General features: G+C 46.2%; 2 protein-coding genes across 2 annotated transcripts; one reads left to right on the forward strand and one right to left on the reverse strand.

The window, feature by feature from the left end:
• Positions 1 to 161: 161 nt before the first annotated feature.
• btbd17a (BTB (POZ) domain containing 17a) lies at positions 162 to 4,684 on the reverse strand. Its single transcript, XM_035145197.2, has 3 exons — positions 4,544 to 4,684; positions 2,898 to 3,192; positions 162 to 2,055 (listed from the first exon to the last, which is right to left on the reverse strand). Exons 1-3 carry the CDS (start codon positions 4,602 to 4,604, stop codon positions 981 to 983), a joined length of 1,431 nt encoding a protein of 476 aa, XP_035001088.2. The 5' UTR covers positions 4,605 to 4,684; the 3' UTR covers positions 162 to 980.
• Positions 4,685 to 9,631: 4,947 nt separating this feature from the next.
• Positions 9,632 to 16,894, forward strand: gpr142 (G protein-coupled receptor 142). Its single transcript, XM_035145200.2, has 3 exons — positions 9,632 to 9,757; positions 13,341 to 13,495; positions 14,348 to 16,894. Exons 2-3 carry the CDS (start codon positions 13,357 to 13,359, stop codon positions 15,304 to 15,306), a joined length of 1,098 nt encoding a protein of 365 aa, XP_035001091.1. The 5' UTR covers positions 9,632 to 9,757; positions 13,341 to 13,356; the 3' UTR covers positions 15,307 to 16,894.
• Positions 16,895 to 18,135: the final 1,241 nt, after the last annotated feature.

Below are 18,135 nucleotides of genomic sequence, written 5' to 3' on the forward strand. Positions count from 1 at the left end.
ACATTTTATTATAATCAGATTTTATTATTATGTCATCTGTTCCGTGGAAGTTTCACTTTTGTTTCTCCGTCTGAGGTTTTTTCTCATTTTCCCCGAATCGTTGGATTGAAGATCCGAGTTCCTCACAGACTCTGAATTCATGAAATCACCCAGAAGTTCAGTTTAGTTTCAAAACTTTAGTAAAAATCTTTATTATCAGTTTACATTGATTAATGCAACAGTGAATCTAAATATCAAACACAATAATGAACTCATGACAAAGTCTTTCTAACATCTACTGTGGTTATAAGAATTAATTATGATTAAACAAAAAAGTAAAAACATGCCCAGAAACAAATGATGTTGTGATTTACAGATCGAAGTTTAAACCTGTCGGTTCCTACTGAGATGAGTTTGGTATATTTCAGTGATGCAGCAGCAATAATAAGTTGATGTTGATAAACTGCTGTTGAAATAAAGATTATATGAAACAAACTCCTCTGAAACCACTGAATCACTGGTTCCTGGGCTCTGACTCACTGGGACCCCTTCGTTGTAAATGGGGCGTCATAGCACCAATACATATAAAAAACCTACAAATCAAACTGGATACAAAGAACAAGTGACAGGAACAGAAACTCAAGTATCAAGGACAAGGCTGAGGTCAACGAATCACAGGAAGAGACCGAAACCAACGTTTCTGTTAAAAACAGCTCAGTAGTTTCCTCAAGCAGCCGAACGCTGCAGCTTCTGGAGGAAGTGACTCAAACCGGAGGAAATCACATATTTGTGAGGGACTATTTTCAGCGGTGGATGAATCCACAATACACCGGCCTCATCTTTACAGAGACACGTCGTGATTTACAGATGCTCTCAGATCAGGAATCTCTGTATGAGACCAACATCAGCTGAGCTGGGGTTCCCGAGGGGTGAGGTCAGGAGGTCACAGGGGAGGAAGAGGAGGGAGGAAGAGGAGGGAGGAAGAGGAGGGAGGAAGAGGCTCAGTTCTTGATGGTTATGAGGGTTTGGTAAAGTGGCTTCACCACAATGTGGAGGGAGAGCGAGCTGTCGATGAGGTATTCAGACGTCCGGCGGTAAAGGTCGGCCTCCGCTAAGAAGTCGCCGTTCTCCTCGGTGCTCTGGTGGAAGTTGTAGACGTGCCTCACCATCACCTTCCCCTGCTGCCGAGCCATCACCAGCACCGTCTTCTGGAAGTTCACCCCGGCGAAGTCAGCGCTGGACGTGGCAGGGGTGATGATGATGCGAGGGCGACCCCCCTCCACGCGTGTCGGCTGCATGGCGCCCGTGTCCGTGTACATTGGCCTCAAGCTGAGGGGCAGCCAGCGGGGGGAGAACAAGGCGTTCCACGTCACCCGCTTGCTGGTGTCGTGGCCGCTGGGCCCCAGCTGGGTCTGGAAGCTGGTGCTGCGGTCGTCTCGCGTGGGGTTGTTGATGATCCAGGGCGACCCCCACACTGAGGACAGGTAGTTCCTGGGCACGAAGAGGCTGCAGTTCACGTCAAAGTATTTGGCCATGTGCAGCGGCGAGGCCGAGTGGAACTGGTAGGACATGTAGAGGAGGTCACGCACTGACTCCTGGTAGCGGGCCAGGACCGGGGACTGGGTCTGCAGGCGGAACAGCTCTTTGGGAGGCATCATGGCGTAACGCACGGCCCTCAGGGCGTTCTCCGCCGTCAGGCCGTCCGGCTGGTTCTGGATGATCCAGGCCTCCAGAGCGGCAAAGAGCTCCATCTCGCTCTGCAGGATGAGGTCGGAGCGCTGCAGCAGCGACATGAGCAGCTGGCTGCTGATGGTCACCCACTCGCCGCTCTGCAGCACCGACGACAGGTTCCAGGCCAGATACTGGAGGCAGCTGTCCCGCAGGGTCACGTCCCCGGCCAGCACGGCGTACTCGTACCAGCCCGCCACGTGGCCTGAGGGCGAGTCCCGGGCCAGATTCTGGGTCATGTACTGGGTGACGCCCTGTTGGAGACTCAGCACCTGGTACTTAGAGGCCAGCTTGTGGAGCGGCGTGGCCTGGTCCAGACGCAGAGACAGGTCTCCACAGTACAGATACCTGCACGGAGAGAGAAGCAGCACATGTCGCCACCAATCAGACTCACTTCCTGTCACATGGAAACACGCAGGAAATACAGATGGAGGTTATGTTTTCACCTCGTTCTGATGCCTGGGATCAGACAGGGGCCAATGAAGAGCTCATTGAATCTTTTGGTGGATCCGGACAAAGTATCATTGATTTCTCAGGTCAGGACAGATTTCAAAGTGGTTTCGTGACTTTTGTGCCTTGGCGGTTTTTTGGCCTTATTTAAAGCTGCTGCAGTTTGTTTTTTGCCCACTTGGGGGCAGTATAATCCAACGACAAGCCGGAAAACAAAACCCTATAATAAACATTATCAAATCAAAATGATTATGGCCGACACAGGACGACATTAAAACCCCACTGGAGAGAATATGAATCAGTTCTTTATCTCTATCGTGCTCTGAAAATCGTCATCTGGCTCATTAGCTGCTAAATACTCAACTAGCGCTCGTCCATGAAACCAAAACAATGAGCTGAAAGAGGCGAAATCACTTCCTTCGTCATCGGATTCATTTCTCACACAAAGTTTTATTTGGTGCAGCTTTAACAAGTCGTTTCCCTGCAGCTCTTCACAGCTGCTCTTTTATTTTGAATTCAGATTCAGATCAACCTCGTCAGCGTTGAGGATCAAATGGATTTAGCCATCGATCTGTGCTCAGGCTCCTGGACGTCTCGGTGCTGCGCCACAGGAGCTTCATCGACCGCTCTGCTCGCTGCATGTGCTCATCATTGATCGTTTGCAGCTCTGCAGTTCGAGCCGATCCCACCGGAGGGCGTGATACCTCAGCGTGAAGCAGGGGGTGGATGTGACCTCTCACCTGATGAACTTGTCGAACACCGCGGCACAGTCGGCGTTCTCCTTCAGGACCAGCGTGCTGCTGTTGCGGCTCAGCAGCAGCTCCTCGAACATGGGGCTCTGCAGGGAGAGCACCAGAGAGTGAGCCTGGATCATCTTCACCTCGTCTCCACTCGGCGTCTCCACCCGCAGGGACACGTCACTGCCGTTCCCCTGGAGCAGCAGGGCCTCCAGGCGCTGCACCAGGGTCAGGGAGTGGCTGATGGTGTCCCCGCCGCCCGCGCCTCCGTCCTGGGCCCCGTCCACCTTCAGCATCCCTGGTGGGAGACAGAGGATGGAGGAGCACGTGTGTTACTCTAAATAAGACGTTCTACAAATAAGAGTTTGGATCAGACACTTTCAAATCAAAGGTTTAGTTTCTCGTAGGAACGAGCAGAAGGGACAGTTCTTTTTTTAGGGCAGATTGTGGGTCAGTGTCGTTCAGATCTATACGAGTCATTGATCCGTCCAGATGCTCTGGTGCGTCTGGTTAATGAGGGATTGTGGGTCACGTTTAATTAAAGTGGTTGTAGCGCACACACACGCACACAAACAGACACACACACACACACACACACACACACACACACAGTAGAGTAGTTGTTTCTTGATTCACCAAAGTTTTGTTCCTCTTTCTGATTCTTGATGAATATTTGAAACTTCCTGTTTCCTGGTTGTGTTGATGATTGAACCTTCTCGTTGCTGTGGAGACGTGTTTGTTTCACGTTGGTGTAAATGTTGTGGACGAAGGAAAAAGAAACTCATGTGTCAGGCAAAGAAAAACAGCAGCAGGACAAACAACTTCCTGCAAAACGATCCTTCATCTGCAGGATTCAGTGCAGGTCGGCTGTGAGAGGGTTTTTATCAAAGTCTAGATTCTAATGAAAAGAACGTGTTAAAGAATCAGTTCAGACAAATCAGAAAAATGATCCATGTTAGAAAAGAGAGAAGAAGAAGATTTTGATTTGATTGAATTCTAATAAAATACAAAGATCGGAAAATTAGAGAATAAAACTTGTAAAATTGAGAAGAAAGAAAAAGTAATTTTATTATTTTAACCAAACTATTTTACTACAACATAAATATCCTGATTCCTGAAATGTGAAAGATGAAGTGAATATTTCACAACTCTTTTTTAATCTGACATTTTCTTCTGTCTATATACTTTCTTTGAAACTATGACACGTGGACATTTGAAAACCTGATTTGATTTCATCAACCTGCAGCTGCTGTGTTTTGAGATAAGAAGTAAAAAGTACAATGTAAACAGAACACAAAGTATTAGTGCTGCACATAAGTGAGATAAAAATTGCACAGATAGAAAATGATTATCAGATAGTTTAATTAGTTTAAAACTTGAATGAGATATGTGCAATGTTTTAAAAAATGAACCTTGATCCTACAAACATGTTCACTGTTTGTTCAATGTTCATATTTTTTGGTAATTTGGCTGAAACAAACTTTTAGAAACACAAACAGTGACACATTTAGTTCTATGAGGAGAAATCCATCAAAGGCTCTTCTACTGTTTAGCATCATCCAAACTAAAAGATTCAAAGTGATTCTCTCCTCAGATCAGATTTCCACAGATGATCTGACCCCAGCTCAGTGGAGTCGTCTCCAACTCACCTGCAGCAGCTGCCTCCTGCAGACTCAGAGTCAGTAACAGCTGAACCAGTAGTTTCACCATCTTCTCTCTGTCTTCTTCGTCTTGTGTCCGTCCTCGTCTGGCTTCTGCTCCTGTCCGCTCGGCTGTGGAGGACCAGGAGGGAGGAGGTGTGTGGGGGTCTGTGGTGTGTGTCTGAATGTGGGACGGGGGGGGTCACACACAGAACTTCATCGATCGGTGGGTGGAAACAGGCCTGGCTTGTTTCCATGACTACCACTTTGATTCTGACTTTCCTATCCTTGGGTATCAACGCTGCATCGACTCGGCGAGGAGGCCGCACGGGGCCTCGGACAGATGTGAGAGGGAAACATCTGGAGTTGTCCTGGCATCTGCAGGTGAGACAGACGTTACCACAGGTTTCACTTCCAGAGATTCTCCCGGTGTTGAGAGTTCAGCAGCAGTTCGGTCCCCACACGTCGTTATGTGTGTCAGTGTGTTCACCCAGTTCAACACATGTGCGTGACACAGCAACACAAGCAATTTATTCACGGCCTCGGGCCAAAGCACGATTCATCGGGGGGGGGGACTCAGTTACACAATCAATATTTCTATGTTCACGATTCTGACAAAAGTCCCGATTGTTTCTTTGAAAAGACGAAAAATCACAAACCAGAGTCTGTTCAGGAGAGAACCAGACGTTCAGAGCTGCGGCGGTGACACACGTGAAGGTACGATGAGTTTCATGGTGTCTGGTCAGTGTTGTTGGCGTGTGCACGGATCACGTGCACCAGAATCGATGTTGACACAGGATGAGTTCCTCTGTCCCAGTCTGACTCTGACTGGAGCAGCTCAGACAAACCAGTGACCTGAAGAGGGAAAGCATGGTTGGTTCAGTTTTGTTTTTCTGTGAACGCGACTTTAAGGTTTTCTTGATAAAACTCAAAATATTTAGTTCACATTTATTTTATTTTGGCAGCAAATGTCATGAGAATGTTTCTGGTTTTTAAGAGTTGGTCCAGAAATCATCTGTTTACATCTCGTAGCTTCTTTACCGACAATGAACTGAGGCCATTTTGATTTGTGCTTCTCACAGCAGTAAAATTACATTTTCAGAAATGTGAAAAAGGTTTAAATTCAGAGTAAATATTCTTGCAACCCATGAAAAACCTGACATTTTAATTTGACTCATTTTCAGAGGAACAACATTTGACAGAGGAAAGAAATATTCATGTGTATCACAAAATATTAAAATGAAACCAAAGTTTTCTGTGTGATGAGATGGAAGTAGAGCAATGACCAACAGGGGGCGACTCCACTAGAATTAAAAGAAGTCCCAGTGTGTGTGTGTGTGTGTGTGTGTGTGTGTGTGTGTGTGTGTGTGTGTGTGTGTGTGTGTGTGTGTGTGTGTGTGTGCGTGTGTGTGAAGATGAAACTACTTGTAATTACAGCTCATGTCCACTAGAGGGCAGAACAGCTGCATCTGATCAGCAGCTTCATTTCAGATACAAACATGTGAAACTACTGAGTTTTTCAATCTGTAAAAATCATAATAACTCAACTGATGAAACATTAAATGATGATTTTTTACAAAAACAGTACGACACAAAACAGAAGAATCTCAGAATGTGAACAAAATGTAAAAGAATGAAAGGAAAAGTGAAATAATCCAACAGTTTATTCTCTAAAGTGAATTATCTTCAGAGGTTTTTCTTCTTCTGCTCTTCTCTGATCGTTTGACTCTTGTTCCTGAGTGTGACTGATGATCTCTAATCACTGAAGACGTGTTTTCTGCAGCTGCAGCAGATTGAGCTTGTTTGTTCGAGCGTCACAGCTTCGGTATGTTTTGGACTAATAATGAAACGTCAGTTAGAGACGTGCAGTGATTGTGCTGCAGCTACACCAGGAGAGCTGGAGCTGGTCTAAGCTACTGATCCATAAATGTTGCTCAACTTCTACAGGTTTATTGTCACGTTGTGTTGACAGTAAATTCTGTGCAATGAAGCAGAGAAATAAATCAGTTTCAACCTTTGTTTACACCACAAAGTACAAAAATCCCTGTTTCACAAGTGTGCAGCATTTCAACTTTAAAAACAAACGGGGATAAAGACAGTTTTAAATCAAGCTGCAACTTTTCATCGTGATCCATGAATTATTCCACAGGAAATCAACAAGAATATGATATAAATAATCCCTGGATCCAGATCTGCACCAAACTTGAATGGCTTCTTCTCTGCAGTAGTTTTGGTGTGAATCCTGTTAACAGACGCAGAGTAAACCATCCCCTCCCGGGTGGGGGTGACCATCTTCCTGCTGCAGCGTCTCAGAGTCAGAGCAGAGATCAGGTGACAGTGTTTGTCTGGAGAGCCGCTCGTGTTTCAGTCTTTTTGCCTGAAAGCTGCACAGACTGACAGTTTGGCGAGCCGAGGTCGTGGCCGGCGTCCGGAGGGAGGTGACCTGTGAGAGGAGGAGCTCGGCCCCAGCATCACTTTATCTCTCTGCAGTGGCTCCATTAACCTCCACCCGCCTCCTTCAGACTGCCACCGGGCCCCAGAGGAAGAGGAGGCGCTTGTTTGCGGGAGCGTTGGCAGGTGGAGCTCCAACATAAACCTCTGCTGCCGTTAGAGATTTAAACGTTCTGCACCGAAATGATCATTAAACAGTTTATTTAAATACGACCTTCTTCTCTCAATCCACACTCATGTAATCAGAGACAGGAAGTTCCTCGACTCACGTCCAGAACATTCTTGAGACAGAACTTTTTCCATTTCGGGAGAGTTTGTCTTCTTTTATCATCTGATGACTCAAAGATTCTGAATTCAGAATTTAAAGAAGTTCTCAGGCAAAAGAATTATAAAGAAATTTAAATTACAACCCTCGTAACGTGTAAATAATACAGATCATTTAAAGGATGTGAAGCCTCAATTTTGGCAAATTGTCCAGCGCCATCTTTGATTTTTGAAACCAGAAGTAACCATATTAGGAGGAGCAGTGGGTGGAGCCTGACTGAGAGATCAAGGACACGCCCACCTACACCTGCGGCCGTATCCACGCCTTAAAGCAGACGATGCGTTACAGACTCAAACTGAGACGTAAACTCCTTAGAGAAATGTTTACTGACGTTATAAATCAAGTGAGAAGTCATTTTCTCATTGACTTCTATAGAAACAACCAGTGGAGTCGCCCCCTGCTGGTCATTTGAGAGAATACACGTTTCAGGCACTTCTACGTTGGCTTCTCTTTCCGGACCTGGAGTCTACGAACATTTTGATGAACAGTCTGTGGTTTATGGGATGAATCTAGCAGAGGTACCGTGATAGACCAGAAGGAACAGACGTTATACCGTGTTGGTTCTGCCTCAGTGATCTGTTCTGGGTTTTCTAAAGTCACTTCATTCTGTTGACTGTGGAGACACATATCCACCTCGGCATCGAGAAGAAGACATTAAGTTTAACCTCTCACTTCCTCCCTGATCCTCCCTCTGCGTCTTCACCCTCAGATCCAACAGCTCCGATCAATAACGACTCATGTCGGCCTCTGATCGCCGCCTGCCAAGCTTCATTATTTGCTCGACTGCCCCCTGCTGCAGCCTGAGGTCAGAGGTTTGTCACTGTAAGTCGAATAAACACATAAAATGATTCGCAGCTGCAGGATGACGGACACCAAACTGTGTCAGAGCTCCCGTCGGCCTCAGGTTCGTAAACGATCCGTCAACAGACTAAGCTGATGGATGAATTCGTGCTTCGCTCGTTTCATGCACTGTTTTCTTTGGAGCTTTGCTATTACCAACAATTTGCAGTCGTGAGACGAGAGTTCTCCGAGGATTTAGCTGAATTAAGGACTCGTCCGTCTCATACTAAACAACAAATCGGCTCCACGTCCACTGATCTCACTGATTTCCTCCCTCGCAAGTGAGTTAGATCCAAATGCTGCTACGAATTCATACATGTGATTAAGAAGCGTCTCCTGCTGAGCGTCGTCTCGTGTGTGGACGTGTGCTAATAAAGTCGTAGGCTCATAAATGTCACAATAAAAAGATGCTCATTGGGACAAAAGGTTGGTTTTCACTGCGTGAGGTTAAAGACAACGCTGTGCGTGTGTGTCTGTCTGTCTGTGTGTGTGTGTGTGTGTGTGTGTGTGTGTGTGTGTTAACTTCTCGGAGACGACACTGAACCTCCTGCAGCACTGTGTCCTCATTCCATGCTAAATACTTAGTTATGTATTTATGTAAAATAAAAAACATCACGTATCTTCATTAACTATAATAACTATAGAAAGGTAGTTTACATAAAACATCATATATTATAAATATATTGGACTAATCACAAGATAATCACTTTACATGGAGAGGTTGAGACTCACAATCACGCACAACTAGCAACACACTAAACAAAGATGAAACATGTGTTGTGCGTTTATCCCTGAAGGAGCTGAAGTTAGCATTTAGCCTCACGAGGTCTTTAGCACGACGCAGACTCAGGTTTGTTTTCTCTTTTGAGTCTTTCAACAAAAAGCTGCTTTACTGTTCCGAGTTGGATTTATGAATCAGTTTTATCATTAAAACATTTTGCACAAACAACTTTGTGAAGTTTTTAGACCGGAAAGTTGCGCTGGACGTTAATCAAAGTGAGACTCTGACGGTTTTACTGTGAATCTGCAACGACACGGTCACAGTTTGTTCCCGGCTGGAGTTTGGATTCAGCCTCTTTCTGCACACTCACAACTTTGTGTGCTCTTTTCCAGCGTGAACACACTTCAGACCTAAATCCCTGTGTGAAGCCTCTGCAATATGCAGCTGGAACGCCGCCGACCAGACACCAGCACACTTCATTCCCTGTGGTTTTCCACTGGTTTCCCCTCTATCCCTCTCTGCTGTGCTCTGCTCTTCATCTCTCTCTCTGTGTCATTTACCTCTTTCCATCCTCACATCAGTCCCTCCCTCTCTCTCCCTCTCCCTCCTGTCTTACCCTTCCCACATTTTCACTCCCCCTCTGCCTCATTTCTCCCGTCTCCCTCTTGTCACTCGTCGCAGTGATGTACCAGCTGCCTGGACTCCACTTCTCCTCCTTCTCCTCCTCCTTCTCCTCCTCCTCCTCCTCCTCCTCCTCCTCCTCCTCCTCACCTCCTCAGCCTGTGTCCGTCAGCGATGGGACTCTGTAGGAGCCTCGGGGGGACGACAGAGCAGAGGAGCGGCTGCAGCTCAGGTGGAGAGTCCCTGTGAGAACTGGATGTAGAAGGTAAGACTGCAGACGCTGAGATTAAACACACAAGTCAGAGAAAAGCTCCGTGATCACTTGTGTTCAAGTGTTTCTTCTGCAATCGGAGCAGCAACAGATGTTGATTCAAGGTGAAGTCTTATTATAAAAGTTATTTAAAGAAGCAGGGAGAGTCTCTGCATCGTCTCATAACTGACACTGTACTGAACTCTGAGCGGTCACGTTAATTGAGGTTACTCGTATAGTTTTCTTGTGGTTTCTCCCCTGAGATCTTCTGAGAAAGACACATTTATCTTTATATTCGCTGTAATTTCTGCCAAACTGCACTTCTGGACGGTGTCTTGCTAACAGCGCGGACCACAGGTCAGGGTATTTTCCTCGTGCATGAACTTTGCAGCAGCACAGTTCTGCACGATGAGGACAGCAGCCATTGATTTCCCATAGCAGTTGCTTCACATTTCAAAATGCATCGTCCTGGCTCCCATGGAAAACGATATGTTTGCTGTACAGTGAGGCCGGCGGCTCCCTTTATCTGGCAGCGCTGTTGTTTCAGGTGCTGTGTCTCTTGATGAATAATTAAAAGGACCCAGCGGAGCACGGGCAGAGTTCAGATCAGCTTCCTGGGCACGGAGGCCTCCTGCAGAGCCGCAGCCTGGAGCCTCCAGCTGCATCTCAACCCTGGGAAGACGAGTCTGAATCAGAACCAGCCCTCGGCCTCTGATCTGCAGTCGCTCAGCTGTGAGGTTGATTCAGAGGAATGAAGCAGAAGCAGAATATGATCGAGGTCTTCTGCTGCCATGTCGATTCCTTTCATTTCCCCTGAGTAGAAAGTCTGTAACTGTCTGAGAGTGAGTTTAATGAAACACCACGGAGGTGCAAACGCCTCCATATCCAGATCCAGGGTCTGCAGCACCCGAGGGAACGGACACGACGATTTGTCAGCTCAGGAAACGAGAGGGAGAGTGAAGTGTGATGAAGACGAGGAGACGCAGAACTCCTCACGCTCTCATTTGCTGCCTTCATCATTAAAGAGGAGCTCGGCCGGTGGAGGAGAAGTGGCTGCTGGGATATTGACTGACCAGTTTAATTACTGGTCCCTCGTGGCGTTTAGCCGGCAACCTCACAACCTTCTCCATCGTCCAATGGTCCTCGTGGTCCTGAGACGAGGCTCAGAGCAAACACATCAGGTGTTAGAGCAGAAAGGAAAAGTGCTCAAGCAGGAGGAATGTTGTTTCCTGTGCAGGTTCCTGCAGCGCGGGAGCTTCAGTCGAGTCGTTACATCAGTCTCATCCGGAGACAGAGATCAGGAAATGTAGCTGATGATGCAACAGGTTCCACAAAATCTAATCAAACAGGAACAGATTTAAGAATCAATAAAATATTCATATTCCTTATCTAAACCGTTTAACCTTTGAGGCTGTGAAAACTGGGGATTTAACAACACATCAAACTGTTGTTGTGCGTTTTCTTTATCTGATGCAGCTGTGATATCAAAGAGATAAGAGATTTTAAATGTTTTTTTATTATGTCTAGTATGTTTTCTTATGTGGTAAACACACATTTCATATATAAGTTCAGTAGAGAACAGAGAGGGGGTCACACACTGCAGATGAATGTACAGTTTATCTGCTTCTCCTGAGGGAGCTGAGTCCTTATTAATACTGAATAAGACGACTCAGCACGTGGAGCCGGTTACGTGACAAAGAGTGAAATCTGAGAATGTTTTCATCCATAAACAAAGACGACAATCTCCTAATTTATGGTCTGGATTTAAGACTTAGTGTCAAAACGCTGGAGCGTGAAGACGTCGTCTCACAACATCACAGACGGAGGAGGACTTCAGATGTAACAGAGGAAACAGAGGAACATTCGTCTATAGTAAATTAATGACAACACATTTAACAGCCTCCATTTCACCCAGATGCTAATTCTCTCTTGTTTTTTTTCACATTGGAAACAACAGATGATAAAAACATCTTTAAAAATATCTATTGTTTTTCTGTTGTGTAGATTTCTATTGATGGAGTTGACCCATGTTTTTATGGCCTGAATTCAATGCTTGGTTTTACTTTAATTATTTATTAAATTGTTATAGGTATTCTTAGGTGTAGAGAAAGGTGTTGTAAAATAAAATGTATTATTATTATTATTATTATTAACAACTCAGGAAAACTCAGCTATTATCAAACAATACGATTGGACGTACTCTTTTTTTTAAATAATATTTTTTTAATGTTTAATACAGTGACATAAATATCAGATAGAATAATTTAAGTAAATGATTCAGACTTTTCACGTCTTCTACCAGGTAACGAGGATAAAAAAAGCCCGTCGGTCACTTTGACTCGTGACGTGAATCAAGTCTCTCACCGACTCCGTCCCACAATGCACCAGCTCCCTGTGCCACAGACTGAGTTACACCATCGATCTCCATGAATCTATTTCAGACCTCTTCTTAACGTGGGGGGGGTGAATCCGAGCAGCCGCGCGTTGAGATGTTCGATGCACATTTATTTTATGTGCCCATCCAGGGTTCTGGCACAGAAACAGCTGCTTTTACGACAACAGAAACCAAAGAGTTGGTGATTCACCCTCAGTCGTGGGGCCAGTTTCAGCGGTGATGGTGTTTACGTTGGTTGAGCTTCTACAAATGGTTTGTGAGTGAAGGCTGCAGAGATAACACAGTTCAAATATGGCCTCATGCATGAGCGGAGCAAATTAGGACGAGAGAGACGGAGGAAAACAGGATGGACGACACCAGGTGAAAAGGTCAGACAGGGAGACGGTAATGACGGCGGGGCGGGTGGAGGGCGACGGGGTCGTGGCGTTCGGCCCATCTGTTGTTGACGAGCTGACGTTTAATCGACTGAGTCCAAACGCTGCGTTTTCACTGTTTGAATCTGTTTGACTCAGCGAACATCAGTTAGCTGATGAAGCATCTGCATGTGACGTCATCATGTGAGACTCGTTATATTAATATCTATAATATCACAGGTTCCTCCCTGACCTCAGTAAACCAAAGGATTTAATAAAGTAATTATTGATTTACAAAATAAGAATTTTTGCAAATGAAACCTAGTTTAAATACAGATTTCCTCAATTTACCTGCTGTTGAATAAGTTCATCCCCTCGATCATGAAACTAGATCTTTATTAAATACTTAGTCCACTTGAGAAACTAAATCAACAACTTTTGATTTTCAGTTATTCCTTTTTCGTTTCAGTTGCAATTTGGATAAAAAACTGATAAAACATTAAAAACATTATATATATTTAATGTATTTATATATCTAATTAACGTGCAGAATAAAAAGCACAAAAACATTGACTAATTCTTAAAGCCTGCATTTGTTAAACCCGACCTTAACTTTACAGTAAATCTGTTTCAGTATTACGCAGCAGTTTAAATCCTTTAAATCCTTTAAATCCTTTAAATCCGACTCTCTGGACTTTCCCACAACGCGACTCTGTCTCTGTTTACAGTAAGAAAAGTATAGAACATCAGATTCATCCTTTAAATCCACAGTCGGACAAAGTTATTAGTTTTTCTGGACTTTCTGCGTTCAGACTTTGAACCGTTGCTCTGTCTCTGCCTCGTTCTCCAGGGGAAGCACCAAGGTCATGATCGACTGGCCCAATGTGACGGCGTCCGGCCCCCGGGAGCTGGGCCTGAAACCCGAGGAGCTGCAGAAGTCCAAGTGTGTGTTGGGCTTCATCCCGGTCATCTACTACAGCGTCCTGCTGTGTGTGGGAGTCCCAGGTACCAGACGTTTAACTGAGCTCAACCTTTCTTTCCACAGGACCGACCCTTTAAACGTCTTTTAATCAGCTGCTTCTGCACTGAGCCACAGTCGATGTGTAAAACGAGAACCCGTTGAATCTCTGCTTCGACGTCTTTTCAGAACAAAAGTGGGAACTGCCCCCGAGAGGAGAAATCAATGCTCAGGTACTTTACTGCAGCGCTAATGGCCCATTCAGATAATATAGTGTTGCAGCATCTTAGCCTCTGACGGCTCTTTTCACAGGCGGCAATAATCCAATGATCTAACCATCAATACGTTTGGGTTTATGAGCTCATTTCCATCCGTCCTTGGAATCTCGCCACAGCAAAATTTATGGCCTCAATAATCCAGGAAGTGGAAATAACTGCCAGTTTGATGGAAGGTGTTTACACCAGCGTTGTTCTCATTACTGAGCTTCGTCTACAAGTCGATGAATATTGATCGAGCAGGGATCAGGGGAAGAGCGGCGATCACAACAAGAGGACGAGTGGACGAGCGTCCACGTGACCTCTGGGTGTCCTCATTATACTCACAGGGACATAAAGGTAAAAGGTCGGAGGCCACAGGCAACATAAATATTCTGCTGTCGACAAGAGAACACAAACACATCCTGTCAAATCCACAGAGACGCTGTGTGTACTGATTAATGAGACACATCTAGTCCCCTGATTATAACCTTCATCAGTTAGCTCAGAAGAAGAAGAAAGTTGGAGGAACAGTTTCCTCTGACATTACCCAGAGATGATCTGAGGTCAGAGTTCAGCGTCACCACAGATTTAACTGGTTTTCTTCTTCCTGCTCAGACCTGACGTGATGTTTGTCTCTTTCAGTGAACGTCCTCACGGCGGTGGCCTTGGCTCGTCTGGCGTCCCGCACCAAGAAAGCTCTGTATTATTACCTCCTGGCAGTGACGGGCTCAGACATTCTCTCCCAACTCTTCATCATCTTCGTCGGCTTCCTGCTGGAGACGGCGGTCTTTCACCGCGATGTCCCTTCACTCCTGCTGCACTCCGTCAGCGCCGCAGAGTTCGCTGCCAATCACGCCTCCATCTGGTCCACCGTGCCCCTCACCGTGGACCGCTATGTGGCGCTGTGCCACCCCCTCCTCCACCGCCAGATCAGCTACCCGGCCCGAGCCAGGAAGATCATCGCCGTGGTCCTGGCGTTATCGCTCGTGTCCGGCGTGCCCTTCTTCTGGTGGTCAGACATGTGGAGGAACAGCCACGCGCCCACGGCGCGGGACACCGTCCTCATATGGACACACGTGACCATCATCTACTTCCTGCCCTGCAGCATCTTCTTGGTGCTGAACTCGTTGATAATCCGGACGCTGATGGTGAGGCAGAGGCAGCAGCGCTGCCACGAGGAATGTGGGCCGAAGTCGGCGCCTCCAGGGCGACTTGGGAAAACCACGGCCATGCTGCTGGCCATCACCTCCGTGTTCTCTGTGCTGTGGGCCCCCAGGACGGTCGTGGTCATCTACCACCTGTACGTGTCCTCGGTCCACAGAGACTGGCGCGTCCACTTGGCCTACGACCTGTCCAACATGCTGGCCATGCTCAACACGGCCGTCAACTTCTTCCTCTACTGCTTCGTCAGTAAGCCTTTCCGCGGCGCCGTGCGGGACGTGGTGCTGCTCAGGGGGGGGCCGCTGTATCCCCGCCGCGCTCTGCCGCAGCACCAGGCCCCCAACCACGCCTCCATCTCCTCCCTGTACAGTGGGAACCACAAGCGCTGGCAGCGGGAGTCCACCCCCTTGTCACCTCGCAGGGCCACGAAACCCTCGTGACCCTTTGCTCCGTCCTCTTAATCCAAAACACCCGTCATCCCAGGGACCCCGAGCACGCCGGGCCCCAGGGACGCTCCAGCTACGGCCGTGGCCCTCAGCCAGTCGGCCCCGGGGCCCCGACGTGACCTCAGCTCAGAGGAAGTATGTGTCTTGTATCATGATGAAGTGTCAGCAGCTGATGTTCGTCCAGATAAACCAGATAAGATGACAAGTTATTTATTTTTCTCCTGAAGAATTTGTTTTTTTTTCTCGTTCCCGTAGACGGTAGAAATGTGACAGAATGTGTTTTATAGAGTTATGAGGAAAAAAAGAAAAACAGTTTGGTTTCTCTGTGAGTGAATCAGTGGTTAGTGTCATTTAGTGGGTTTTAAATACTCCGTCTCTCTGTAAGGAGGAATCAGAGTTGTATTTGAGCTGCTGCAGTTGTGTGAAGGTACTGAACTCGGCTCCAGATACAAAAATCCTCGTGAGATGCAACTGGACGGAGCGAGAAAGGAAGCAGGAGCGAGGACGCTGCTCTTCAAACAGACGGACGACTACACCACCGACCAGCAGAGCCACAGCTCCACTAAACACACACACACACACACACACACACACACACACACACACACACACACACACACACACACACACACACACACACACACTCTAAAGTCACCAGGTACATTTCCATTCCCTCCAACAGGACATGAACTGAATTGACGTTGTGTCAGTGTAACTGTGGAGATCTGCTCATAAAACCTGTAACTGTTCATTTGCGGATATGATTGTGAGTATTGATTGAACAACCTGTTGTTGATGTATTTGTGTTTTTTAATGAATGCACGTGGGAAACCGGAGTGATGATGTCGTCTGACTGTTTCTGCAGCTCTGATCTGGTTCTGTCCTGATTTCAGACACATTCAAAACATTTAAACTGCTTAAAAGAAAACTATATTTCAGTTTTACATAATGTGGACATTTGTCACATGTAAACTTCAACCTCATTCAATTTTAAACTACATCCTAATATTAATAATTCAATCCAGTAACAGATTTGTTTTCTTTTAATGCTCTGAATACATTTTTGGATTGGAAACATTTCACTGCCAGAATTTCAAAGTTGTAAAATGTTTTGTAAACAGTTTTCAGATTCAGATTTGAATCCAGATTTGAATCCAGTGTAAGATGAGGCCCTTTGAAGCACAGGAACCGAAAAGACAGTTGGGTCTTTGGCCAACTTTGATATTACGAGAACGTATCTGCTCCTAACTCTGCAGCTCCGGGACAGTTTCCCTCTTTCTGCTCAGATTTGCTTTGCACCCAAACGCAGGTGAAGACATGAAACAGCTGCAGGTTTTCAGGGTTTTCTGGAAACACAAACACGGCTCCGAATTACCACCATGTCCAAAGCTTCTCGTCAGTGAACAGTGATTTGTAGAACTTTGTCCCGTTTGTCTCAAAGTGGTAGAAATGAATGAAGCTTTAAAACAGTGTTTAACTCTCCTATCTCTCAGTCTGATGTTTTTCTGTCTCCAGTCCAGTATAATCTGCTCTGTATCTGACCACACGTTCAGGGTTAAGGTTTCCACAGCGAGCCACCTGCCTGCTCCTCCGTCCTCGCTGTGTTTCCTGTAACAGTGTGAGACATCGGGGTCGGTCGCCCCGCGTGGCCCCCGTGTCGCTCTGCTCTTGTGGCCCTCGCTCGTCCCTCGCTGAGATCTGAGAGTCTGGAGGCAGATGTAGATATGAAGCGTTTCTTTGAAGACGTCTCCCGCTGCCGGACAACAACAGAGAGGACAGAGAGGACAGCGACTGTACAAACAGTGAGGACGATGATATGATGTTAAGAAGCCGGAGCAGGTTTTGATTAAAGTGTAATGGAGCCTCGCACGTCCACAGAGCTGAGACGAGACGGCTGAGGACATTAAAGAGCAGGTAAACCCTGCTGGACACTCGTCCTCCCCTCTGCTCGCCATCTGTCCTCTGTTCAAACACTGGCTTCCTATTCAGCCTGAGCTGCTGCTGAGCAGGTGTCACAGGGAATCAAACACCGGGGCGAGTGACAAGTGAGTCCTATCAGATGGGACTTGTCTAAACACAGGAAGCTCATTGTGTCCAGCTATAAATAAAGGTAGCGATAGACTTTATATAAAGATGCACGACACGTATCCACTTCCTCCCTTCGAACAAAGATGGAGCTAAAACATCTCGGGCGCCGCCATCTTGCCCTGGTGACATCGTTTGGAGGCTGACCAATCACGTTTGAGCAGCTGTGGTTGGCCGCAGGTAAAACGTGTGAATCCGCTTTTTAATTTATCTTAATTTATATAAAAGCCACACGACAGAAAAACAGCCACAACAGAAGTGAGTGACAGTCAAATGCAGATGAAGACACAACGGTGAAATTTGAAAAGTGTTTTTAGTTTTACTTCTGAAACTGAATAAAAACTTAAAACGACATTAACTTTCATGTTTAAAAGTCACTTTGAGAAGAGGAAGAAAAAACCTGCAAAACAAACAGAAGGAACATGAGAGAGACACACACACACACACACACACACACACACACACACACAGGGTGAGTGGGGGGGTCAGGTGACAGAGACATGAGAAGGTGAGGGGGCTCTAGTGGCTGGAGGGAGAACGACAGCGCCAGACTGGAGCGTAACAACTAAACTGCTGCTTTAAAATATCATTTCTGAATAACAAATTAACAAAGGCCAAACCTGACATCACAAGAGTTTAACGTGAGTCATAAGAAATTAAACTCACAATAAAATATAAAATATAAAATCAACTGTAAGATAGAATACAACAGAAAACAGGAAATATTTGAAGCTGCAG

This window comes from Hippoglossus stenolepis, chromosome 21 (genome assembly GCF_022539355.2).
Source record: "Hippoglossus stenolepis isolate QCI-W04-F060 chromosome 21, HSTE1.2, whole genome shotgun sequence".
Lineage (NCBI taxonomy): Eukaryota > Metazoa > Chordata > Actinopteri > Pleuronectiformes > Pleuronectidae > Hippoglossus > Hippoglossus stenolepis.